The following is a 27,078-nucleotide window of genomic DNA, read 5'->3' as shown; positions in this document are numbered from 1 at the left end:
GCCGACAGTGTCCCTGCCTCAAAGAAGCCACAGCTTCTTGGGAAAGAAAAAAAAGTTGATGGATCATAAATCAGTGGGAGAGAGGAGGCCTGGGGCTGGGGCTAGCTGAGCTGCAGCCAGGGCATATGAACAAGTGCAGGGGCCTGGTCTCTTCACCACCTATGACCAGCAGCCCTCTGCAAAGCTCCCCGCACCCTCCCTTAGACTGACACCATGCCTATTACAGACAGAAAGCCTACTTCATGTGACCACTGGGTCAGAACTAGGGTTCTGGGTTGCATGGCTTTCCCTCAGCAAGCTCCATCTCCCCACGATCTCGTGCTTGGCTCACTCCTGAGCTGAAGAAGCCCCGCAGAGTAGGGAAGCACACTTCAGCTCAAGGTCAGCTGCAGGCTCCCCTGTGGTTCAGGCTAACCTATCACTGCCCTCCACAAAACTGTCTCCTCCCTGCTTCCCCTCCCCACCTCTTTCCTTCCCTCAGCCTCACAGGCCATGCCCCTGGACTGGCAGTCTACGGAGGACAGACAGTCCTCACCCTCAATCCCAAATAATCTTCTGGCAGGAACATACTCTGGGCCAGAGGGTAAAGTGTGACTTAAAGACCAAGGCATCCTGCCCTGCACAGTACAGGGCAGGCCTTTCACAGAACGTCCCACTTTCAATGAGTCCACACCATTGCAGCAGGACTGTGAACAATGCCCCCAGCCTTCCTCACCTCCTCCTCCTCCTCCCCCCTACCACAAGACTATGCCCACCTCCCACTACAGCACAGCAGACTGCAGGAAAGGACACTGTCCCCACATGAGCCAGAGAGCCACAGAGCCACCAGCAGCACTTGATAGCCATAAGGATCTTTATTTACAGAGGGACCAAGGGGGGACCTCCCACTCATGGGTTATAAAAATAAACTTATATACACACTGTGGCCGTATACATTCCTCCTTGAAGTACAGCGACTGCTAGAATTGGGGTGACCACAGTCTTTGGGTGCTCGTTGAAAGGACAGAAATTACAAAAGCAACTGGGAGATGTGCAGGGCTATGGTAAGTCAGGGCACGAGAGGGGAACGTCTCACTCTCCCGGCTCCCTGTCTGGATCCTGGGCCTGGGGTTCGCTGTAGGCCACTCATAGCTCCTCAGAGTGCCGCGATGGCTTTGGCAGCCACCTGCCGACCCAGGGGCAGGCTGAGGTCTGTGATGGCCAGAACAACCTTGGGGCTGGACATAGCAGACACCTTTACCAGTTCTGATACCTGCGCAGACAGACGAACACAGGTAGCTCCTGGGCATGACACCCAAAGAGGAGGATCCCTCCTTTCTCTGTGGGTCCCCCTGCAGCCACTGGGACACTCACGGTAGTGAAGGGCATGAACTGCAGAATGCTGCCCCTGCTGTCCTGCTCCAGGCAGTCCACACACTCCTCCATGAACCACTGCACAAACTGGGTGTGGGGGCCAGCGGTGCGTGAACCCAGGATGGAAGAAATGAGCAGGAACAGGTTGGCTGTGCAGAAAGGAACAAGACACACAGTTCTAGAACAGGTCAGACAGGAGAGGGAAGCAAGAGGCGGTGAATGCCAAAGGCAGCAGGCCTGGGTGGAAGAAGATGCAGTAAAGGGGGCTGAATACCTTAGACAGACAGTAGTAGGGGCAGGGCAGGGTGTGGAGGTGGAGCAGGATGCCCCTTCTGGGGGACTCAGCCCTGTCTCCGATGAGGGCTTCTAGCTCAGTCTGCAGGTAGGTGCAGCTGGCAAGACTCACCCAGGACTCGGTTCAGAGGGTCCCTCATGTTGACTGTGTGGAGCTGGGAAGCTGAGAGGGAGCTGTTCATGGAGCGGTCAGCTGTGGGACGGCAGGGAGGGTACCGTATCAGCTCTGTGCAGGGGAGCCTTACCTGTCCCCCTCCATCAGGGGAGTCTGGGGAGGAGCTGAGGGGAACCAGGCCTGCTGAGTACCATCAAAGACCACTCTGTGCCTCGGGCTGCCTCTCTGCCTGCTCAGAGCTCATCTTACAGACAGACAGACAGATCCACAGTCTGTTTGCTAAGGGCCTAGCTAAGGCCATAGGTCTCAGGTGGGCAACCGAACATCTTTCCTTTGCACAAGCATGTAGCTCGGACCCTGATCCCTACAAAGCTCCAGAGAAAGTTCTAGGTTCAGGAGAAATCTCTGGAAACAAGAAAAATTGGATGCCACACAAGAGTTTTTGGCAGAAGGGAGTCTGTCAGCAAGGAGAGGGTGGCATGGGCTGCCCTCTGAGTAGGAAGGCAGGAAGACAGCCCCGGGTCACAGCCTGGCGGGGCCTGTACTCAGCCACAGGGCATGTCTCTGGGTTAGGAAGGAAGGGAGAGTGGGTGAGTCAGTGGTACAAGGTGTGTCAAGCTGGCGAACTCACTAAATGCCTCGCCACCCTCCCACTGGTGATAAGGGAGGGGGACCTGTGGGGTCAGAGCACCCACTAGGGACAGAGAAGTGCAAGCTCCTGCTCTGCCAGACGACCATGAGCTGGGAGTCGAGGAAGCTCGTGAGGGAGGAGTGAGTCCTGGGCAGGCCCGTGACCCCCAAGTGCTCACTGGGACTTGACAGGATGCTGGCATCATCCTCATTGGAGCTCAGGAGCCGCATAAGCTTTGAAGGCTGCATGTCCTCCACAGGGAAGAGGCTGATATAATCCTGGGGACAAGGAGTCACTGTCACACACCCGACTTCCTAAGTCTCCAGGAGCTGGAGAGGACTGGAGGGCAGATCTGACTGGAGAAGTGAGCTTCCTACAGTCCTTGGCCAGCGTTACCAGTGGTGACCCTTCCCAGACCCCAATCTCTGCCCAGTGAGCAGAAAAGGACCCTCATCAAGGACACTCAGAGGCCCACTCAAGCCACTCCTCTAGACCCTGACCAATCAGACAGGCTCACACACAGATGACCTTAGCCCCAACCTCTGGCTGGGAGAGCACCTCTGCTTTAAGCGATCAGAAAATGTTTGCTGAATAAACACATGACCAAGTCAGCAGCAGGCCTACCTCTATGTCTTCTCTGTGCCTCTTCTTCTGGCGGGAGGATGCCTGTCCCTTGTGGGAAGAGTAAGAACTCAGGGCACACCAAACGGCTAGCCTAGCAAAGGTTCCAGGAAAAGGCATAGTTAAGTCGGTCCCAGAAGAAGTACATGTTCACAGTGAAGGAGCCCCTTCCGTCCCTCACTCCCACCCAGATCCCAGCTTCCTGAGGTGACACCAGACTGAATCTGGATGCTAGATGCTTGGGGCTCAAGGAAAGCTCTGGAGAGAATCCTACTTGGCTAGTGCGGTGCCAGGAGGGTCCATGAGGCTGTGCCACTTGGAGGAGTCAGTAAGCAGCCCAGGCAGGATGTGGCCCAGCAGAACTAGGGTCACTTGCTGCATGTCCAGACAGAAGATGGAGTACAATAGTTGGACTGCCCTTAGCGTGTGCTCCTTGCGAGTCTCCTTCAGCAGTTCCTGAGAGGCAGGCGAGTGGCTCCTGAGGTGCTGCCTGGACCCTAGGATTCTGATGCTCTAACCACCTCAGCAGCCAAAGGTGCTATTCGACCCCAACTCCCAAGGTGCTTCTCTGAGGTGAGGCCCTATTTCCCCAGGAGACCACCCAGCTTCTAGCAACCTCTCAAAGAAGCCTGGCCTATCCCAGACAATGATGTCTCCTGTTCCTGTCCACCTGGCTGTCCACATACACCCCAGCCCAGCCTATCCCAGCTGATGACATCTCCTGCCCCTGTCCAGCTGGCTGTCCACATGCACCCCAGCCCGGCCTATCCCAGCCGATGATGTCTACTGCCCTTATCTATATGGCTGTCCACATGTACCCCAGCCCTAGTACCTTAATCAGGTTGTTGCAGAACCAGTAGACGCCACCCATGTGCAGCAGGGTGTCAAGGATGTGAATGGAGCGGCTGTCCACCCAGCCCTTCTCCAGTACCTTGGCAAAGATGTCTGTCAGTACCTCCTTGATGGGACGCTTGGGAGGAAGCAGGTTCCAGTAGGGCATTGTGTCCACGCCCGTGGATGGAAACTTGATCTGCGTGGCTGTCTGCTGTAGCACGTCCGCACACATATGTTCCAAGATTGAGTTCATAATCACCACCCTAGGGGAGCAGGGAGGGTACATGCAGGCATTACCCCTGGAGTTGGGTTACGGAAACATGGCTGAGGAATTAGACCCACCGTATGCTGGGGAGGACAATACAGTTCACTACCGTATACTGGGGAGGACAATACAGTTCACTCCTGGCAAGGAGCTCACTTGCCAGGCCTGAAGCCTAGGAGAGGCACAGACCAGGATTTTCTTCTCTTGCAGGTTCCATCAATCCACTCAGATTTTCTGTTTCTCCTCCCCTCAACCTCCTCGTCCCGCCAACTTGTCCCCTCCCCCAGGCCTGAGCGCTGCCAAATCAGGGTCATAAATAAACACAATCACTTCCACTTAAGCTGAGCACTTGGGGGAGGGGGGTCGGACCCAGCCCTGGCACCCTCCCAAAGTAAACTGTAACTTCCAGGAGAGGCCTTTAGGCTGCCCCACAAGACTCTTCCCGGCCCTGGGCAGCTGGGCAAAATGTGCATAGCCTGGAATCCTCTCAGGAACATCTGGGCTGCAAACACAGCTGGGGTCTGAGTACTAACTGCTGGGATGTCAGGGTGCAGAGAGTGCAACCTTGACTTTCAGAGCCCCTCTGCGCCCGTGTGCTAGTGTGTGTGTGTGTACGTGTGTATTTGTGTGTGTATTTGTGTGTGTACGCGTGCGTGTGTTTGTGTGTGTGTGTGTGTGTGTGTGTGTTATACACACTTAATTTGGATGACGTCCCACAGGCAGGGGAGTGCAGATAAGAGCGTACAGAGCCTCCCCAAACTTTGCTTGGGCTGTTTCCACATGTCCCTCAGAAAGCGTCTTCAGCAGCTGCCCTGCAAGCCAGCCCAGCCCCACATACGCAGCAACTCTCTCCAAGTCCCCTTGAGGGGCACGGATATGCAATGTTACTCAGCCTTAAAAGGAAGGAAATCCTGTCACATGCCAGAGTATGAATGAATTTTGAGGAAATTATGCTGAGTAAAGTCAGTCAGTCATGAAAAAGCAGGTATTACATAATTCTAGTTATACGAAGTATCTAGTGTAGTCGCTCAGAGGGACAGACAGCAGCATGGTAGCTGCCGGGAACCCAGAAGGGGAGGTAGACAGTTGCTTATTGGCTAAAAGGCTCAGATACACCAGATGAAAATGTCTGGAGATCTGTGTCACAACCCACATCCTGAGTGACACACAAACACAGTTGAAATGGCAAATTTTCTATTATGTGCTTCACGCCACATTTAAAAACCAACAGCCCACAACCTAACAGTTGGGGGAATGAACGGACACCACCAGCCCCGTGTGGCGGAAGTCCCTCAAGAGCCAGTACTTGAAATGGTCACCAGGACAGCTGGGGGTGGGGGAGGGCAGCTATAAAAACTGCAGATGCCTCAGAGTTCCTCGACAGTGACACAGCCCTATAATCCCTTTGCCCTTCTGCCTCAGCTGGTTCTCTACAACTGGGAGCCTTTGAGGACAGCAGCCAAGCTGTCTGGGGTCCATATTTCCCACTCATGGACTGCAGGACTAAAACCCTCTGGATCCAGAGAGACACCAACTACCTGCTGTGCCAGCTGAAGGAGTGTGTGACTAAGAATGTGAGGGAGTGGTAGGGAAGGGAAGCCGCAAGCCGAGAGGGTAAGGAAAGCCAGCCACCCTGACTGGGCACGGCCTGGGCAGCACAGCAAGGTGGGCTGTCAGAGCCTGGACGGAGGAGGAAGTGGTGGGTGAGCGGCTCCCGGGGACGGGGAGGGCTGCTTGTTCCTGGTGGTGCTGACTCCTCACCACACACCTGCAGGGGCCAGGAGGGCCAGGCCAGGTTACTGACCTCTCATTGTAGAACTGCAGCGTGTTCTCACTGTACAGTGGCCCTGCCAACTGGCGGATCATCTGCAGTGACTTCTCACGCTCATCCAGCCCCAGCATCCGGACGTGGGCCACAAGCCAAGCCACAGCACACACTGCCAGACTGCATACCTTTCCCTTGATATTATCGGTGATTTTCTGTGGGGAGGAAAAGGGAATGACTTGGGGAACTCTCTCGCTCTCCCTAGCCATGACTCCCATGGCCTCTGGGGGAAGCTGGGGGGTCACAGGTGGCATCCCGAGGTACATTTCACACCTTTGCAACACAAATTTGATTTTCTCAAGGACAGCTGGGAGGGATGAAGTGGTTAAGAGGGGGACACTGTGGGAGACTAATACCGGAACACGACTCCAGCTTGAGGGTTTGTGTGTATGCACAATGACAAGCTCTCAATGACAGCCCTGTGTCTCAGGCAGAGAGGCTCAAGTAATGGTGGGGCTACCTGGATGGACTCGAAGGCCAGAACCCCATTCTCCCAAGCGTTGAGGATTTCCAAAATGGCTGCTGAGATGCTCAGGCAGGCTTCATGCCACTTCATCTGCCTACAGAGAAGATTAGGGATGGGAGAACCACCACGGCAAGGGAGTGTGAGATGGGATTAGGGGAGAGGGTCTTGGAATGTCCCCACTACTACCCAAGGTCAGGACCTAGACCACTGACACTAGCTTCATCTCTGAGGAGTTGTTGAGTAAGGCCACCAAGGACTCGACTTTGGTGGAGTCAGGCCGGAAGCAGGGGTGGTCAGGGTTCAAAATCTTGCCCTCCTCAGGCATGCAGGTCTGCATCCAGGTCTCGAAGAAGGGGACTTCTTCTCCTGAGCTTGACTCGGAGAGAATCACCTGGAAAAGAGCACCAGCTGAGAGAAGAGGGCATGGCGCCTGCCAGAGCCCAAGAACGGACTCTACTGCCATTCCCTTTCCTTGGACAAATCTAAATCTGTCCAGGGGAATCAGACAGGGAGTTGTGCTGCCACCTAGTGGTCAGCACGAATGTGTCGCTAGAGGACCTGGGACGCTGGGCACCTGTTGACTGGGAAGCCAACAGAACTGGCTGGCTTGGGAGATCAGCGGGGGCAGGGGTGAGTAAGGGAGCTCCTGGCAGTTTCCTTCCTCTTTGTTCCACTCACTTGGGGCCTCTTCCTGTCACCAGCTCTCATCACTTACCTCGGAGCCATAGGTCTGGGCCACGTGGCATAGCATGAGGAAGGAGATGTCAAAGAGCAAGGCACGAACTGAGGCTGTTTTTGCTGTGGGAAAGACAAGAACGCCAAGCTCAGCCCAGGGCAGAGGCCCCAAGCCCTGTGTAGATCAGGAGTGCCAGGGATTGAAGGCCTCACGCACAGTAGCAAGTGTGGAGGCTACACCCCAGCTCAGGACTTTCTGAAGGAAGGTCAGGGACCAAGTGGTTCCTTCAAAGCTCTGAGGCTCAGAATCCTTTTCTTGGGTCTTAGTAAAAACATCATCCCTTCCTTGAAATCCACAATCTCCAGAACGCAAACCGGTCTAAAATGGTCCAACTTGGAGAAGGGCAAAGGGGTGGTTTTGGCAGAGCCCCTTCCCAGCATCGCCCTCACCCCCGGAATGAGCAGGCATTCCCTCTCCTCCCTCCTCAGGTATCCGCAGATAGCACAAACTTACTGCTCTCTCCGCTGCCGTGGGTAGTGAACTCATTCAGACTACAGGGGACAGAGACAGGTGACATCAAGCAGAGCAAGAGCTGAGCTGAGCTACAGGAGGGGGTGGGGTGGGGCAGGAGGGGGCTACACATTCAGGGGGGTGGTCCTTAGAACCTGAACTATAAACTAAGTATGAACGAGTGTTATAATTACAGAAACAAATCACTATTATTAAAAGAACTTGGTGCCTCACATCTACATCCCAAGACAGAAGAGTCTAGCACATGGTGTGTCAGAGGACAGCTCACACTACACAGTGAGCCCCAAAGACTTATAAGGAACCATGTTCCACATGTAAAATCCTGGTAACCTGCGAAACTCCAGGTAACCCCCCAAAAGCTGCAGAATTTAAGAACCCATTAATAGCCAGGCTGTGGCCATGCATGCCTCAGGGGGCAGAGTGAGGCAGATCTAGGAGTTTGATGCTAGCCTGGTCTACAAAGTGAGTTCCAGGATAGCCAGGGTTGTTACACAGTACAAAACAAAAAACAAAAAGAACCCCATGAGCTAGATACAGTCGGCTACACAAGACCCTATGTCCAAAGTCAATATCCAGACCAAGGAATTCTCCCATGCTCACTGTTCAATGTCTCATTTTAAAAATGTATTTATCTTTTATTTTTATGTATTAAGTATGTCTGTGTTAGTTATGCATCTCATATGTCACAGGGAGGGCAATGGATCCTCTGAGACTGGAGTGACAAACAACTGTGAGCTGAATGTAGGTCCTGAGCCATCTCTCTACCCTTGCACGCACCCATCCCCCTGAACCGTCATTATCTTAGCAAGCATCTCCATCCACCTTCAGTGAACCCTTCTGTCACGGTTTCTAGTTAGGATGCTCTGCCCTGGTCTGTATACCTCAATGGGAGACCCACACCTAGGTATCTCCTCCCTCCAAACAGGACATCCCATCGCACAGCAGGGCATAGCTCTACTCACTTGATGAATTTCGGGCAAAGGATTTGCTTCCCAGTGGCAGCAGCAGCAGCCAACAGCAAGTCCAGGCTCTTCCCAGACAGCATGTGTCCCAGGACCCCGAGCAGCCCCTCCGGGGACTTGGAGTGATCCGCATCCATTGTCTGGTGCAGGACAAAAGGCCAGGGAAGGACACTGATGACCCCAGACAGCCTAAACACATTCCTCTCTGCCTGTGTCCACTGGCTGGCCCACAGCACCTTCAAATAACCTGCCACTTCCTGCTCTGACAGAAAGATGATCATTGCTAACACTCTCTACTCTGTAAGCCTTGTGCTCAACTACACGGGTGTGGTGGGGTGCAGGGGCAGGGCGTGAGGGGTGAGCGGTGAGGTGGGGGACAGGATCTGGCTGGGAACTTCCCTTCTATGCCTTCATGGGTAGTGTCTGGAGAGGCTCCAGCCACATCACCTAGCGCACAGCGGGAGAGCAACCAATGTCAGCTTTCAGTGGTAGCTACCTTTGCCTCCCCAGTTGTTCCACTCCCCAAACAGCTCTCCGCAGAGAGCCAGAGAGGTCTGTGGGCCCTGTTCATTTATCTGGAAACAGGAAAGCAAAAGAAGAAAGGAGTCCACAGCGGCACAGGCAGGGTGCACACACGCACCTTGAGAATGTTTGTGACAGTGGGCTCTGCCCGCAGGATCAGTCCAGGATTAGGCTGGATGTTAGCATTTTCTGATGATTTTAGCTGGGGGTCCCGATCTGCTGTGCTGTGGTCATAAACCAGAGAAGAAAACAGAAACGAAGATTATTTCCTTTTTGGAGACAGATCTCGTATTGTCGCTCAGGCTGGCCTTAAACTCAAGGTCGTTCTCCTGTTTCAGCCTCTCGAGGTTGGAATTACAGCTGTAAACTACCTCACTCATACTTGGCTAGGAAAATCCTGATACAGTCTCTAATACACTGTGTGTGGTGGCCTGCACTCTAATCAAATCTTAAACCATTCAAGTGGCAGAAGCAGGCAGACCTCTGTGTATGAGGCTAGCCAAAGCTACATAGTGAGACTCCTATTTTTAAGAAAAAAAATTCTCTAATTCAACTCCAGAAACAAAGGTAGAGAGGAGACGGAAGCATATAGCCAACGTGGGAGCCGGCCGGACAGCTTTTGCCTCACGTCATAGCACGCTGGGTTTAATCCTTAGCACGGCACAAAAGCAAAGAATCTTGAGAGTCAGGATGAAGTTTATGCGTGAACCTGTGCTCAACATTACCATCATCTCAATTTGTCAGTATCATTACACACATTCTGAGTTCAGTTAAGATTAAAGGAAGATGTAAGACTTTCTCTATGGCCTTTGCTCACAAAGGAGGACGGGACAAAGAGCAGTGACTTGGAGGGCAAAACTCTCGTCTGAGGTTCTGCTCTCTAGACCCAGAAGGCATCAGCCACTTGCAACTCAGGCCTTAAAGAGGAAGGGAAAGGCACCAGGAACCAGTCTGGCAAGAGGGAGGCCGCCCGAGGGGCTCACAACGTACCGCTTGCTCACAAGGCTGGCAAAGCTGGCCTCAGACAGAAGCCCCTGCTTGTTGCACTCCTGGAGGAGGAAGTTCGTGCAGTCACAACTGTGAAGGAAAGCCAGAGGATCCAAGTGAGAGGAGAGTTGGATCACAGGGTATCTGTCCGGTCTCCTCTCTCCTTCAGGGTGACGAAAACCTCAGGTACCCAAAGGTAGAAGTGCTCTGGGTACTTGGCAACTATGAGCCTACTGCCTCTTGCCTCTGCCAAGTGGGAGAGTCCAACAGGAAGAAAGAGTTCCCAATGCTCATCTAACACGGTGAGCAGGGAAGGACTCAGAACACTTTCCAGGGAGCTCGTACTTGCAGCGCTGGTCAGCTTTGTCCAACAAGGGTGTGAGCTTCAACAGGAACTCAAAAGCACAGTTGACATCCTCAGTGAAGTCCTAAAAAGAATCAGAAACTGCCACCTGGGGTCTACATCCCAGGGCCCCACAGCCCAAAGGGCAGGGTTACAAGGACACCTTGCTTGGTAAGAGAGAAAGCTGGCTGTGACCCCTACCAGCCCCCAGTGACTAGGTGGGAGGTACTGGAGGCCCCACGCTCTCCTTGTGGTTACTTTGGCCAAATCACCACAAGCAGTCTTTCTGCTGGGTGGACGGGAGCCACCATCTTTACCTGGGTGTATATGCAAGGACATACCCAGGTGGTCACAGGTCCACTCAGCCTCCTCTGGGCACAAGAACATGTCACCACAGAGCTACAGCCCAAAAGACCCACCCTTAGCACACACCCTTAGTCCAAGACTCGGGAGGCAGAACCAGGTGGATCTCTGAGTTCGAGGCCAGCCTGGTGTACAGAGTGAGTTCCAGAACAGCCAGGGCTACACAGGAAACCCTGCCTCAAAAAAAAAAAAAAACAAACAAAAAAAGAAAAAAAAAAAAAAAAAAAAAAAAAAAAAAAAAAAACGAAAGGAAAGAGAGACCAGGACAAGGACTTGTCTACCTTCCTCTGCTTCCATGGCCCTCACGCAGGCTCCAACTCACCTTGTCTCCATGAAAATATTTCTTCAATTTCACCAAAACCTGTGGAATCTAGGACACAAGGGAGAAGAGAGGAAAATCAAGGACCTTTTTCTCTTCCACTTACCCCAGAAGACTGTGCATTCCCTACTGTGGGCACTGAGGTAGGAAGGCTCTTCTGGCGTGGATGGTACTCTCTGAATGACCTGTAAGCCTACACACAGGGACCCGAGCACCCGATGCCTCTGGCCTACAGGACATGGCCCCCCACTTCTGCTGCCCCCAAATCCTAACAACAAAATTGGAAGTAAGGTTCAGAGCCACCTCCCCAGCTCTCTTAGGTGACTGGAACCAACCTGGCTAAGGACGGGCTAAACAAGCAGCAGATCCCCAAGGGGCTAAAGCAGCCAAGACTCAGAGACAATGACCAGCTAAGCTTGTGCTAGAGACTCAGAGGCGACTAGGTGCCAGGAGGGGGACACACAGGGCAAAGATCCAGCACACTGCTCTTCTCCTGAGCGCTGTCCCCCTTCCTGGGTCTTCCTTGCCACCATATCACCAAATAGATACCTTGAGATAGGTGAAAGCCGTCCACTTCAGCTCCTGTGTACCTTCAGGGGACTCGATGAGTCCCACAAAGCAAGCTTTCCAGATCTCCAGGACAAAGAGAGGTGTGGGGATATGCTGTGGGAAATCCAAGGGGGTGGTGTAAGAGGTCCCTCCCCTTCCACAGGCTCCAAGGACCAGGTTGGGTTTGTGACTACACAGCAGGGCTCCAGTTCAGACCCAAGATCTGGAGGACAAAACTGTGTACAACTGGCATCTGTGGTCCACTAGGGGATCAAGAGGAAATCTCTATTCCTCTGGAGGACCAGCCTCCTCCCTCTTCCCCCATGGCCGCCCACCCTGCTTGGCCACGCCCACCTGCATGCGCTTCACCATCATCAGCTGCTCCACCAGGGGCTGCATCTCGCCTGTCAGGTTCATGGTGCCCTCAAGCAGGATGAGCGCGTGGATGGTGGGGAAGCCAGTCTTGTGCAGCTGCTCCGAGTGCACAGACAGCATGGTGGGGATGCTGAGGAGAGACGCATGGGGACAGTGTCGGGGACTGAAAAGACAGAGGGACAACACACCGCGGAGCCCACCTTCCCGTCTCCGGCAGAAACTTAACCTCCTGATGAGTGTGCCACAATGCTCGGCCTGGCTCCGGAGTTGGGGGTTGCTGAGGTTGGCCAGGATCTCCCCGAGTTTTAGAAGACAATGCTCAATGGCAGTCCAGGAGGCTGGGAGAGAAAAAGCAAGGCAGAAGCATGCTGGGAAGGAGACGCGGGCACAGCCCACACTCCGTGACTGTGGTGCTCGCTGGCTGTGAAAGCACACAGCAAGAAACCTCCGAGGATGAGGAGGCAGAGTCCTGAGGGGAGCATGCTTCTGTAAGGGGAGTAGGCGCCATGGGACAAAGACCCCTAGAAACCATACCAAGGGCCTGACTTCCAGTGACCACACACAACTGACACACAAGCAGTGGGAGCAAGGCACAGGGTGGGTGTAGCATCCAGTGGGCGAGCGGGGACAGTCACTTCTACTCTAGGCAACCTAGTTCCAAATGCCTTGCTGACAAGGCTTCCGAGTTCCTGCTATTTTAAAGCTCACCCAGCTGGGTGAGCCCACTGGCCTCTCTCTTAAATGGCCGCACTTGTGGCCTACAGCACATATTAGTATTTAATTACTAGTCACTTATCCTAGTTACAAGCCCCACGGGTCAAATGATGAATGATGGCACCAGCTAGCCAATTAACCTCCACGTAGCACAGGGACAAGAGAAAGACAACCGAGACCTGAGATCCATCAAAATGAAGCGTTCATCTACTTTCCTACCAATAACACTTATCAAGTGCCAGGAAGGCAAGGCACTGCCAACACTAACAAGAAAACAGATGAAGAAAAACTGTCGGCACAGCCCATTTTGACACAGTGATCAGTCTCTTTCTGGACTTTTGCCAGAGACACTAATCCCCTAACAACATCTCCACTGAGCCCTGAAGACCTGGGTGCCACCCATTTTAGCATTCCTGTCAATGGAAAACAAGAGACCCTTAGGTGGCCCTAGCCAGAGGGGCTCAAGACTCAGAGGCCCGAGGCCTCTGTTGAAGAAGACTTCCCTCCTATAAATCTGGAAGGTTCCAAGACGTAGCAGAACTTGAGTTGAGAGATAAGAGCAGACATGGCAGACAGGTACTGAGTTTAAACTGAAAGCTTAGGTCACACCTGAGTCATCCGCTTCTAGGCGAGCAACATGAAGACAGACAAGAGCGGGTGCCCGTCTCGTCCTCGAATTTCTCAGGTGCATGGCATTCCAATCTTACTCCCCACCAGTGTGTAAGCTTGCTGAGGGCAGGGACCCTGCCACATGCGCCTTCGGCAGCCCCCCTCCCCCACTCGAGCACCTGGCGCGGTGCTGGGCACAGGAGAAGGCTCAGTAAATACCTGTTGGTTGATTGGCTCGGGTGCCACCCTGCCCAAGTCCCTGGGATGTATGCAATGCTTATGGGGAGAGAAAAAAGGAAGTGGGATGATTTCGGATCCTTCTAGAAAGAAGTGGGATGGCATCCTGCCTCTCCCCTCTCAATCAAAGGACCAGCTACAGAAGCAGCAGCAGGCAGGGCGCAGGGGAGTCGGGGACATACAGGCCTCCTCTAGTTTGGCGATGTGCAGCAGGGCTCGGTTCTTGGTGCTGCTGAGGGTCTTCTCCAGGCATTGCAGGCACAGGGCAAGCTGCTTCTCCCCAGTGACCGCACTGCCAGCCTCCAGCCCTTCCTGGAGCCGCTCCGCAGAAGCTGCTGTACATCGCAGCAGCCAGTGGAGGGCGCTGAGGAGCGCTCGGCACAGCCCGATGCATTCCTCTGCTTTGCCGTGGCAACTACCCAAAAAGGATGAAAATTTGTATCTATTCCAAAAGCTGAAATCCAACCCACACCAATGTTCCCCCAGAGTCTCTGGCACAACACTACCAGGGGACAGAGTTGGAAAGTTGGCAGAATCCTAGGTAAGACACCTCGTCTAGCCAGCTTCCACTAGACAAGATCTTAAAGCAGCTGTTCCAAATAGAGGAGGCACTTTGTCTTCAGGAAATAGTTAAGAAGCTGGGGGTGGGCAGGCAGAGACCCAGAGATGGTCTCAGTCGTCTCCTAGACTATGGGCCTCTGCTCGGCACTGAAAGAATGATGCAGTTCTCCGAGCTTCCTCACCCATCTCTTACCTGAGTCGGTCACAAAACATGTCCATGATGTCCAGCAGAGCCTGGACACACAGGTCCCGGGAAAAGTCATCAAACTGCAGAGAGAACAGAGAACAATGGAGAGGCACAGCACTGTCTAGTCAACCCCGGTCTCACAAGCTCTGCTCCTTCTCCTCCCTCCAGCCCTGGGCTCAGACTCTCCACGTGGACATGTGTTCCTAACTCCCAGACCTTCTCCTCAGCTGGGAGAGGCATCAGGTGTTGCCTATTCAGCCTCAGGGGACACATGACCAGAGTGGCGAGGCCGGTGGCCTTGTCTGAGTCCTCCCCACAGTTCCTGAGGGGCCATGGTCATACCTTACTGATGGCAGTGAGCACGGAGGAGTAGGACACCATCTAGAAGAAAGAAGACACAGGACGTTCAGACAAGTCATCCACTTGAGAGGGGCCAACACTGATGCTTGAACTGCCACAGCTCGGGATCCCCAAGGCCTTCAAGACGCTTCCTCAGCTCATTAAGGGGCACACGATAATGTCATGTGCTGTCCTGGTTGCTACTTCTGTCACACTCATCGCAAAGGGCATCCATATAAGGCTCTGAGAGGGTTTCCCGTACCCAAAAGGGACCCTGTCCTGTCTTTATGCTGTTCCTTTCCAAAGCTAAACGAACTTCAGTTGGCCCCTAGTGGGCAAAGGGTCACCGAGAGTGACAGTCATGTGGCTTTATGTCTCTAACCTTCCTGTATGTGGTCCGGAAGTCCAGGGGACGAGGCTCAGCCCCAGCCCCATGCCTGCTAGGCAAGGGTGATGTGCCATTCTGCTGGGCTGAAGAGACACTTCAGTGGTTGGTGCCAGCCAAGCGTGTGCCCTAAATTCAACCCGAGGCACAGAGGTGGTGTGTGTGCATGTGAACTATTTCTCCTCCACACTAACTAGTCCCATTGCTTCTTTTATCAAGAAGACTAATTGAGGGCCGGAGAGATGGCTCAGCGGTTAAGAGCACTAACTGCTCTTCCAGGGGTCCTGAGTTCAATTCCCAGCAACCACATGGTGGCTCACAACCATCTGTAATGGGATCTGATGCCCTCTTCTGCTGTGTCTGAAGGCAGCTACAGTGTACTCATATACATAAAATAAATAAAAAAAGAAAACTAATTGAGCTGGACGGTGGTGGTGCACACCTTCAATCCCAGCACTCGGGAGGCAGAGGCAGGTAGGTCTGTGAGTTTAAGGCCAGCCTGGTCTACAGAGCAAGTTCCAGGACAGCCAGGGATATACAGAGAAACCCTGTCTTGAAAAAAACAACCAAACAAACAAAAAGATTAACGGAGGCTGAGGGTGTGGCTCGGCAGTAAAGTGCACTCCAGTACTTGCCAAGATGAGCAAGACCCGGGGCTCAAGCTCCAGCACTAGAGAAATTACAAGAAACAGTGACCGTCAAGGACACAGTGGCAGCCCCCGTAGTCACAGCTACTCTGGAGGTTAAGACTGAAGAACCACTGAGCCTTTAAATTGGACATCAGTCTGACCATCATAGCAAAGCTTCGAGTCAACAGAAAGAGGTGTGGGGTTATCTGATTTGGACAAGGACTGGCGAATATCTCCCCTGGGAAACAGGAGGCGCCTGCTGCCTCTGTGGATCAGGGAACCACTGTCCAGTAACCACCGCAATCCTGACGTTTGTAGAGTGAATACATTAAAGTGTGCCCTTAGATCAGCACTTCCTAATGTTGCTGCCACAGCTGCACCAGCAAGGAAGCCCCCAGCCGCACACCTTCGAGCCAGCACGCAGGGCTGCTGGAAAGGTCAAAGCCAGCCTGGCCTAGATAGCAAGACCCTGGCTCGAAAATCAGAAGCACATAAATGAAGTGAAAACGCTGGCTCCTGGTGCTGGTATGCAGTTCAGTGGTGGGTGCTTGCCTAACATGTACAAGGCCTCAATTTCATTCCAGTCTGCAAAAGAAGTAAATAATTTTTTTTACTTATTTCTTTATATTTATGCGTACATGTGTTTTGGCTGCATATATGTCTGTGCCACCTACATGCAGTGCCCTGTTAGTCAAAAAGGGGCATGAGATCCCCTGGGACTGGGATAGGTGGCCGGTTCTTGTTTTTTTGAGACAGGGTTTCTCTATATAGCTCTGGCTGTCCTGGAATTCACCATGTACACCAGGCTGGCCTCCAACTCAGAGTTCCATCTGCCTCTGCCTCCCCAATGCTGAGATTAAAGGCATACACCACTGTGCTTGGCCAGCAGCTAGCGTTCCTGACTACAGAGTCATCTCTCTGACCCACAATAAATTCTAATTCCTCGGGCATATAACCCTCAATACAGTGCTGGTGCCCACAGTATTACTCAGCACAAAAAGAGCAACTTTTTAAAAGATTTATTTATTTTATTTATGAGTACAACGTCACTGTCTTTAGACACACCAGAAGAGGGCATCAGATCCCCTTACAGAGGGCTATGTGGTTGCCGGGATTTGAACTCAGGACCTCTGGAAGAGCAGCCAGTGCTCTTATCCACTGACCCATCTCTCCAGCCCAAAAGAGCAATTTCTTTACTATAGAAAATCATATCAGACCATGTTGCTCCTGGCTTCTTTAAGACATTGGGGAATGTTACAGGCCTTGGTGGTGTGCTCGGCTGTAAGAAGAGTGTGTACTTTGGATGGTCCTGGCTTCCCCCCCTGCGCTGCAAATAGGGAAATCTTTTCGCAGGCACACACAGTGCTTCTGTGTGATAGATGCCATACAACCCTAAAGTAAAAACATACATAATACGTACATCCTCGCTGTGAGACTTCTCAGAACCAGGATGCATTTGTAAACAATGAGAGATGACTCAGTAAAGAGACTTGCTGCGGAATCTCATGACTTGAGATCAATCCCCAGACCCCATACGCTGGAAGAACTGACCAGCATGCCCTCTGCCTTCCGCACGCCATGGCACACGCCGTCCCCTTCCCAGAGGCGCCCAAGCAATAGCCTTCAAAGTCATTTCATCACAAGATCTCATTTAAGTAGTATTTCCAAATACATACTTTATATAATTCTATCTAGACAGTAAATTCCTTGCAGACAGAGATTACTACATTTATATCCATTTCTCTAGCACAAGGCCTTGGACTTGTCCTTGGGAAATTTTCATTGCTTCAAGTAACTGAGTTCTATTAATGAGCTGCAATCTAAAATGATTTTACCTTACAACACACTTCTGTTAGTGAGTGTGCTCTACATCACAGAGAACTGGTTTGATAGAAATAATTTGTCCTGAGCAGATTTAAACTCTTAATTCAGCAGGCTGAGGTGTATGCAGCTCGGTGGCTAAGTGCTAGGCTAGCACGCTTAGGCCCTGGGTTTGCACTGCAAATAGTAACGGTGACAGCATGTGTGCAGTGTGTGGTCAGAGATGACGGCGATCATCACCTGAGCAGACTGGCTCAGGCATTTTAAACCAGACCTCGTGGATGAACACGCGCAAAATACAGACAGGGCTTAAATGCAGACAATTAGCATTCAGAGCCGTCAGCAGCAGGACATACTGTGAAGCCAAAGCGAGTGTCTGACAGTGAGCAGAAAGTTGGGAGAATGCCTGGGCAGAATGGCCGTGCCGTTCCAGGCCAGTGTTTGTTTATTTATAACCAATGTCCCCATAGAGAGAGCTTGGAGAAGAACTGAGCCTTGCTGGGTGCCAACCTGTAGGGGGAGCTGGATGTTTCAACTTAAAAAACCTGGACCCCACAGCGAGAAGAGAAGCCCCCGCTGTGCATGTTCTCATTGAGGGCTTAGTCAGAATGAGTTGATGGCCTCCACACGGTGCATTCTGTACATGGCTTCTAAGTGTGTCACTTAAGCTCTGCTCCAGACACACCTGAAAGCGCTTACGCATGGTAGGTAACCTCTTCCTCCCAGCAGGACTTAAGGCAGCTCCAGTCTTAACAATTCCACCAACTAGACACTCTGAGCTGACACAAAACCTCGAGGCTGGAGGCTGGCGTGGCCATCTGCACACGCGGCTAGCCCAGGCTGACCTGGCAGCTGTCTCTAATCCTCTTGCTCTTCTTCATACCCAACACCCCCAACCACTCCTAAGTGCCCTCTCCAGGCATAGCACCCGACCAAAGAGCCTCTTAACTCCGAGGGAAGAATAAATTACTAATTTTGTATAGCACTTGACAGGCTGTGAAGATATTCAGCCTTTCTGAGCCTGCCTTTCTTGCTGGTGTTTATGTATCTCGAGAGCCTCCTATTTTAGAGAGAGCTTCCCACAGACCCCACATTTCTCTTAACCACCCTCTGTCCTCTCCAACAGAGTTCTCTCCTCTCACGGTCTCTACCTCCACACCTTCTGCTCGCTCTTTAACACACTGCAGTCACTTCTGTCCTGACCCCTGCACTAATCTCTCCCTCACAGCTGCCAACAAACTCTTGCTGTGAGACCCACGGGCTCTCACTTCTGATGGAGTCCAGCCTCCTGGCTGCCGCTGACGTCATCAAGCACATCCTTGATTTTCTACCTTTCCTTCCTTCATACCTTCTACCTGATACACTCTTTTTTTTTTTTTCTTTTTTCTTTTTTTTCGGAGCTGGGGACCGAACCCAGGGCCTTGCGCTTGCTAGGCAAGCGCCCTACCACTGAGCTAAATCCCCAACCCCAACCTGATACACTCTTGACGGTTTCCTTTGCTCTCCTCAGATCATTTCTTACACATGCTCTTACGTGACTGGGTGCTTAGGAATCTGGCACGGACCACTTCCCTTGCCCATATTCCCTGAACAATGTCCTCTATACCCACATCCCCCGTCAACCATCTGGGCCCGACAACTTGTTATGATTTGTTCCCCAGATATAACCTAAAGGCTGACTGGATAAACTGATTCATGGACTCATAAAGTGATGGCGCTGCCGGAGGGAGGGGCCTAGTTGGAGAGAGGCATGTTTTTGAAAGGCCATATCTTGTCCCCAGCCTCTCCTCTGCTTTCCTTGCTACCAGGGCAGGAGCAACTTCTCTTCTGTGCGTCTTCCTAACACTCCATTCTGCTTCATTACTACCTAGAAATGACAAAGCAGGCCAGTCGTGGCCCAAACAAACCCTTCCTTCCCTAAGTGGTTTAACTCCAGTATTTTGTCACAACAGAAACTGACTACACATTTCTAAACCAGGTGCTCACATTCAGTCAGACTCCTGAGCTCTACCTCCTTCTGACTGTCTCCTTTGAATTTAAGGCCAGAATCGTCTGTACAGACCAACCCAAAGGACCACTCCTCTCCAGTTCTACTCTCCCCTCGTGATGAGGCCAGCATCGAACTAGAAATCCAGGGCTCACCTTGGACCTCTCTCCTGCACTCATGCAGTTAATCAACAAACCTTCCCAACTGGACCCCCTAAACAAGCGGTTCTCAATCTCCCTGATGCTGCGACCCTTTAATATAGTTCCTCATGCTGTGGTGGTCCCCAACCATAAAATTATTTTCACTGCTACTTACTAACTAATTTTGCTACTGCAGGATGTCTGATATGTGGCTCCTAAGAAAGGGTCATTCAACCTCCCGAAGGGGTCACAACCATTTTGAGAACCATTTTCTTAAGCTGTTCTTAAACTCATCCCTTCCTAAGTTCATGCTGGTATCCTCTCTAACCTGAGTGACTCAACTGTCCTGAGTAGGGGACCAGAAAACTCCATCGTCACATCTGTCTCCTCAATAACACAGCGTCTCTGCTTTCAGGCTGTAAGAACACAGCAGTGGCATCCAAGAAGGAAGGACCTGCGGATGTGAAATAGTTACTATCTAGTCCTTTACAAGAACAAACAGACCAAAAACAAAACAAAACAACAACAACAGCAAGAAAAAACAATCTGAGGAATAGTCTCCCTGCTTTCTGTCTATTAACATAAAATTTGAATTTAAAATTTGTCTGTAAACCGACATGCCTGGAAACAGACAAGACATTTTTAAGGATTGTGTTTTTATTTGTATGGATGTGTGTTGTGCGAGCCATGAGTGTGCCGTGTGTGGTACAGGTGCCCACGGAGGCTGGAAGACGACGCTGGGTCCTTCCGAGCTTGAGTTACAGAAGCTGTGAGCCAACAGATGTGTGTGGGCGCTGACTCCTTGGGAAGAGTCGTAGGCTCTCTAATAACTCATGGGCTACTCTCTAGTCTCAATCACACGTTTTTGGAAAAGAGTTAAAATATTAGGGCTGGGGTGTATGTATGACTCAGTTGGTACAGTGACCTAAAAACGCATAAAGACCTCGGTTCAATCCCAGTTCATAAAGCTGAGCAGAGTGGCTCAGGCTTGAACCTTCACACCTAGGTAGTGGACCGCAAAGTAAGTGCCAGGCCTGAGCTACACTCAAGCCTGTCTTAAAAAAGAAGATAAGAAAAATAAATAGGTTGGGGATTTAGCTCAGTGGTAGAGCACTTGCCTAGCAAGCGCAAGGCCCTGGGTTCGGTCCCCAGCTCCGAAAAAAAAGAAAAAAAGAAAAAAAAAAGAAGTTTTACCCAAGTATTATGTATAGTATATATTATATATAATATATATTATATAGAGACCAGATATGGTAGTGCGTGTCTGTAATTCCAACACTCTGCAGGTGGACACAGGAGGAGGAAGCATTTAAGACCAACCTAGGCAGGGTGGCTGTGGCGGCCTGCACCTCTAATTCCAGCATTCGGGAGGCAAAGGCAGGTGGATCTCTGAACTCAAGGCCAGCCTGGTCTACAAAGTGAATCCCAGGACAGCCATCGCTACCTGGAGAAACTGTGTCTCTAAAAAGCAAAGAAAGAAAAGAAGGAAAAAGGGAGGAGGGAGGGAGGGAAGAAGGAGGGAGGCGGGAGGGAGGGAGGGAGGAGGGAAGGAGGGAGGGAGAAGGACGACAGAACAAACCATAGTAATTGAAACAGCACTTTCCTAACATACACGAGGTTCTGGGTTTGATGCCCAGCATAACAATACAACAACAACAAAAGAGCAAAATACTTGTGTAAAAAAGGACAAATATATATCTATAAGAGAAGACAGGACAAAGGATGGCCAATCAATAAAGTCTGTAACTCCAGCCTCACGGGATCTGAAACCCTCTTCTGGTCTCAATGGATATCTACATGTTAGTGGAACACAGTTGAGTGCTCACACATACACAAATGCAAATAAAACCGCTGAGCTGGCAGTGGTGGCCACACCTTTAATCCCAGCACTTGGGAGGCGGAGGCAGGTGGGTCTCTAAGTTCCAGGCCAGCCCGGTGTACAGGGTGAGTTCCAAGACAGTCAGGGCTACACAGAGAAACCTTGATGCTAGGTGCAAAGGTGTGTGGCACTACCGCCTGGCAGAATTCTGAAGTATCTATCCTAGAGGTATTTCCCAGGTATGGAGGGAAATCTGCAAAAGAAGGGTCTTTGGTGATTACTGCATGAAACAAATAACAACAACTTAAACTGCAGGAAGCAGGAAAACGATACAACCGGGGGAACTGCAGTGGTCTCAGTGCTAACAGGGAGAGCAGACGGGCTGCCAGGGGTAGAGAACAGTGGATTCCCAGCTGAGGAAGTGTGGTCACAGGCAGCCTCCCTAACACCAACACATACCACAGGGCTACACTTCCACAGATTACAAATATTGGTAGTATTTGCTGACACAAGTCATCAGGTAGCTGTGGGGAAGGAGGCTGAACAAAAAGTACAAGGGAGGTTTCCAGAAGAATGCAAATGTCTTGCCGTCTGCTATTTTGGACGCTGGTGAATACAGAGAACTGCTAAAAATCACTGAATATCTGGGTGAGTATCTGGGTACTTTAGGGCTGGAGGTAAGGCTCAATGGAAGATTGCTTATGCATAAGCCTAGCTTCTATCCTCAGAGCCCACCCTACGACAGACACAATTACAAAGTCTGTACATCCTATCCTAATTTTACACATTTACATATATACACATATTAAAAAGTATTTCCTCATGTGCATGGTGTGTACACATATGCTTGTTCCTACGTGTGCTGCTGGTGCATCTATGCATGTATGTATGTATACATGCATGTGGAGGCTGGATGTTGATACAGGGTCTTTCAACTGAACCCAAACCTCCCCAGTGAGGCTCAGCTAGCGAGCCTATTACTAGCTCCCTGTGGACATCTCATCTCTGCCCTCCAAGCACTGAAATTACAGCTGGCTGCCATGCTCAGCCAGCATTTACTTAGGTTCTGGGATCTGAGCTCCAAGTCCTAATACTTCTCTAACCCCCCCCCACACACACGCACACACAAACACACACACAAACACACAGTTCCCAAGAACTCTCCCTGACAATAAAAGTCTTACCAACACTGTTTTTCTTCCTGAAACTCCTAACATGACTTCTGGTGACTGTGATAAAGTCCACATTGTTCACATTACCACAGGGGCCCTAGTATCTGACCTCTATCTTTAAACCGTCTTCCTACACCAGATGTCACAGTGACTTACACCTGTGATCGCAGCATTTGGGAAGCAGAGGCAGAACGATCAGTAAGGTCAGGATGAACTAAAGATCAGGACTCTGTCTCAAAAATACCAAACATTGAGCTGGGCAGTAGTGGCACAGGCCTTTAATCCCAGAAGAGGTGGGCGGATTTCTGAGTTCAAGGCCAGCCTGGTCTACAGCCTTCCAGGGCAGTTGGTGCTGTTACAGAAAAACCCTGTCTCGAGAAAAGAAAAAAAAACCAACAAAAATAAAAACCACACCAGTATCCTTGAAATGCTATGCAGCAGATCTCAAGGTATGATTCAAGGAATACTTAGGGTCTCCAATACCTTTCTGAGGGGCTGGAACCCCCAGGTATGTTTAAAACAAGGCTGAGAAGTTGATTCAGCAGGTAAAGTACCTGCTGTTGATTCCAGGACCCACATGATCAACTCCCAGGAACTATCCTCCGACTTCCATGTATATGTGATGCTCAACACACACAGACACACACACACACACACACACACACACACACACTTTACTTCCCAACTCACACTTTCTCCTAGTTGTGCAATGGAGTATCCCAGAGATTCGATGATGTGTAGTGATACAGTGTAGGTAAATGTATCGATAGCTAGATCATCTCCATAGCTCAGTCATACAGTTCCCAAATGACCAGTTCATGATGTTGCAATGCTCAGTGCGATGCTCTACAACCCCAGCACAAACCTGTAATCTAGCACTTGCAGGGCTGAATGAAGCAAGAGGTTCAGGAGTCTGAGGCCAACTTGAACTACACAAAGACACTCAGTCTCAAAACAAAATTACACTTCAGTAAAAGATTGGCTCAAAGTGCAAAAGGGTCACTGAGGGTGTCTGCAGGTGGTAGAGCAGTCACCTGCTGCGTGTAAGTTCCTGGGTTTCATTCCCCAGCACAAAGAAGAAAAGTGCAAGAGAGACCAATGGATTTGCATGTAACAGTATAAAGTCATCGGTGACACAGCTCATGTTACCTGTCACAGTTTAGTATAATAATAAAGAATAAACCCAGGGGTGGTGGCCCACACCTTTAATCCCAGCACTTGGAAGCAGAGACAGATGATCTGTCAGTTTGAGGCCAGCCTGATCTACCTTGTGAGTCTCAGGACATTCGGAGTTACACAGACACAGGTTTGAGACAATGTTTCTCTATTGTATTGTAACATCATAAAAAAAAACATTGTAGCATCATAAAACAAACAAACAAAAAGCCCAGTACCTTGTCTATGCTAGGCAAACATACTGCTAACCGAGCTCTGCCCCTATCTCTGGATAAGCATACCTTAAATCTCTGTTCCAATCCCTATGCTATCAAGTGAGTGTGTGACAAACATAAACAGAAGTGCCGTGCAGTGTTCAGCTCTGCTGCGGCCATGCCAAATTCTCTTCAGTTCTTTTGTGGTGCTGGGGAACAAACCCAAGGCCTTGTCCATGCTAAGCAATGAACTAAATCCCCAGCCCTTACTTTCAGGAGTGGGTATCTTGTGATGTCTCCCACCCAGCCTGTGTATAATTTCCTCTGTGCCTTTCATTCTCATTAATCTGTGTGGCTAACTCCTACTCAACACAGAGACTTTGGTTTAAAATTCCTCTAGAAAGCCTTCCGTGTTGACTCAGACAGGACTAGGCATTCCTTCCCCATCTTCTCGTCATTTTTTTTTCTTTTAGGAGCTGGGGACCGAACCCAGGGCCTTGCGCTTGCTAGGCAAGCGCTCTACCACTGAGCTAAATCCCCAGCCCCCCTTCTTGTCATTTTTATACTCTGCCCTAACCATGCCATAAACCCATCCGTTCAATGATCAGTGACGGTCTGCATCGCCTTCAACATCCCTTGTGTACTAGGATCAAGTCCCCAGGACTTACCACTGCGTGACAGACAAACATTAACACTTGTAAACACATTTGTAGGGACTACAGCTCAAAAGGAGAACGCTCACCTAGCAGGTGCAGGTCCTAGCTTTGATTATTAGCACTCACCCACTCCCAAATCAATTGTGGGAGGGGGCAGCAGAAAAGCAGGAATTCAATCCCAGCCTGGGCTACATAAGACATTGTCTCAAAAATAGAAACGAGGAGCTGGCAAAGAGGCTCAGCAGGCAAAGATGCTTCGCATGCAAGCCTACTGACATGAGTTCAAATACCCAGAAAGGTGAGAACAGGTCAACTCCACAGAAGTATCTTACCTTCACGTGCATTCTGTGGTATACGTGCCCTTCCCACTATAATTACATGTAATTTTTTTAAAGATTTATTTATTTTTATGTATTTGAATACATTGTGGTTGTCTTCAGACACACCAGAACAGGGCATTGGATCCCATTACAGATGGTTGTGAGCCACCATGTGGCTGCTGGGAATTGAACTCAGGACCCTTGGAAGAGCAGTCCGTGTTTTTAACCGCTGAGCCATCTCTCCAGCCCATATGTAATTTTTAAAAGTTTTACTTGTAAATGTATATGGAGAGTAAATGGACGTAATATTCATTCACTACAACAAATGAAGTGTTATTTTTGTAAGAAGATAAACCTAACCTAAACTGACAACTGTTTCTCCTCCAAAAGCCAGGAGGAGGCATGAATGTTTTACCTGGGAACTAATGGCGTACTTCAGGTAAGACAGGATAAGAGGATTGGGGGAAGGTCCAATCATGGCCTGCTCCAGGAGTGCTTCTGCAAGGGAAATTAAAGTAAGGCTGAGTGGTTACAGCTTTCCTGGGGTTGCCCCTCCCATCCTTCCTTCCCCATTTGACTTGAGACCTGCTAGGTTGAGAATGTCCCAGGTGGCTCCTTTGGGAAAGAATTTTTTCATGTTGATTGCCCATTGGTAGTCACTCCATCGCTCTTTCCAGGCTTGCAAAATGGCCTGCTTCAGGTTCACCACCTTCATGATGTCACTCCAAGGAGGCGAGAGGAGGGACAAGGTGGGAGTTTAAAAATGGAGCCAGAAGAGAACCGGAGTTCTGAGGAAAAAGAACAGGGGAGAGGTAAACAGAATGGAAATTCGGGAAGACTTAAGCAGAACAGAAAAACTAGACAGAGTGGAGGAGTCGAGTTACCGGCTCTGTCACCCTCTTAATTTCTGAACCATCTTTTCTTGAATTGGGACAGAAAGTGTCTCCAAAGCTTAAGAGAGCAGGAAAGGGTTAAGCCCGCTCCGGTTGCCTAATTATGCGCTTCGCTCTAGCTGCGTTCCTCACCACTGCCACCCCCAACGTAGATCTCTTCCCATTTCCTCTACCTTCCTCAGCCCTGAAGCTGTAATTCCTCCTTTTCTTTCATCCACCATCTCCCCAAATTCAAGCCTACCAAACGAGTTCTACATCGTAGGCAGCGCCATCTTGACACCTATTAAGGAAATCATTTACTATTGGCCAGTGGCAACACACACCAACCAATGGAAACGTAGCAAGAGGCGCGTCCTGCCACAATACCTTCTGGGAATTGTAGTTCTCTGTCTAAGACTTGTCTAAGCCGCCGAACAAGCAGAAGGATTAATCTAATTGGTTATGGTGGTTTTTATCTGAGATTATCCGAAGAGCTGAAGTACGTTGGTACCTGGAGACTCAGGGTCTGGGGAGAAACCAACTCTCTGTCTTCCAATGACGTCGCCATCTACTCCTTACCTTCAATCATGCTGAAACTGTGGTTATTCCCCAGAAGTGAGGCACAACAGTGGATTCTAACCTCGCTTCCCTTTTGAGTTCTAACCTGGCTTCTGTTTGGGTTTTGGCTTTTGTTCTCCAAAGCCCCCTGTAGCCACAAGAGTTCTCATTTTCACATTTCTATTCCAAAAGGACACTGAGGTGTGGGTACCGTCATACCTACCACCATTTTATCCCCAAATCTGACAATTCTTCCAGAACTCACTGATCCTGAATAATGTTTGGATATAAAGGGAAATAAGGAGAAAACTGAAGTCAGGCATGGTCCCACACACCCTTAGTCCCGGCACTCAGGAGGCAGAGGCAGTTGGATCCCTGAGATTAAGGGCAACCTGGTTTACAGAGTGATTTCCAAGTCAGCAAGGGGGAGTACACAGAGAAACCCTATCTCAAAGAAAAAGAAAAAAGAAAAAAAAAAAAAAAAAAAAAAAAAGAAGGGGTTGGGGATTTAGGAAGAAAAAAGAGCGCTTGCCTAGCAAGTGCAAGGCCCTGGGTTCAGTCCCCAGCTCCGAAAAAAAAAAAAAAAGAAAAAAAAGAAAAGAAAGAAAGAAAGAAAAAAGAAAGAAAGAAAGAAAGAAAGAAAGAAAAGAAAGAAAAGAAAAGAAAAAAAA

The 27,078-nt window shown here is 50.4% G+C and overlaps 1 protein-coding gene and 1 non-coding gene across 2 annotated transcripts; both read right to left on the bottom strand.

Moving 5' to 3' along the window:
- Positions 1-835: 835 nt before the first annotated feature.
- Positions 836-26,161, bottom strand: Med24 (mediator complex subunit 24). The gene is made up of 27 exons (XM_032913417.1): positions 26,112-26,161; positions 25,563-25,765; positions 25,393-25,475; positions 14,682-14,720; positions 14,346-14,419; positions 13,774-14,006; positions 13,574-13,630; positions 12,258-12,369; positions 12,011-12,161; positions 11,657-11,770; positions 11,111-11,158; positions 10,428-10,510; positions 10,086-10,172; positions 9,214-9,319; positions 8,574-8,713; positions 7,594-7,631; positions 7,120-7,202; positions 6,617-6,795; positions 6,399-6,498; positions 5,918-6,093; positions 3,847-4,111; positions 3,289-3,470; positions 3,018-3,108; positions 2,572-2,671; positions 1,760-1,840; positions 1,354-1,502; positions 836-1,252 (listed from the first exon to the last, which is right to left on the bottom strand). Exons 2-27 carry the CDS (start codon positions 25,690-25,692, stop codon positions 1,136-1,138), a joined length of 3,018 nt encoding a protein of 1,005 aa, XP_032769308.1. The 5' UTR covers positions 25,693-25,765; positions 26,112-26,161; the 3' UTR covers positions 836-1,135.
- Positions 7,331-7,434, bottom strand: LOC116910741. The gene has a single exon (XR_004389254.1). It is a non-coding gene; the product is annotated as a small nucleolar RNA SNORD124 (small nucleolar RNA).
- Positions 26,162-27,078: the final 917 nt, after the last annotated feature.

Source organism: Rattus rattus, chromosome 9 (genome assembly GCF_011064425.1).
Source record: "Rattus rattus isolate New Zealand chromosome 9, Rrattus_CSIRO_v1, whole genome shotgun sequence".
Classification (NCBI taxonomy): Eukaryota; Metazoa; Chordata; class Mammalia; order Rodentia; family Muridae; genus Rattus; species Rattus rattus.
Note: the sequence above shows the minus strand (reverse complement) of the source record. Positions and strands in the feature narration are given on the sequence as shown.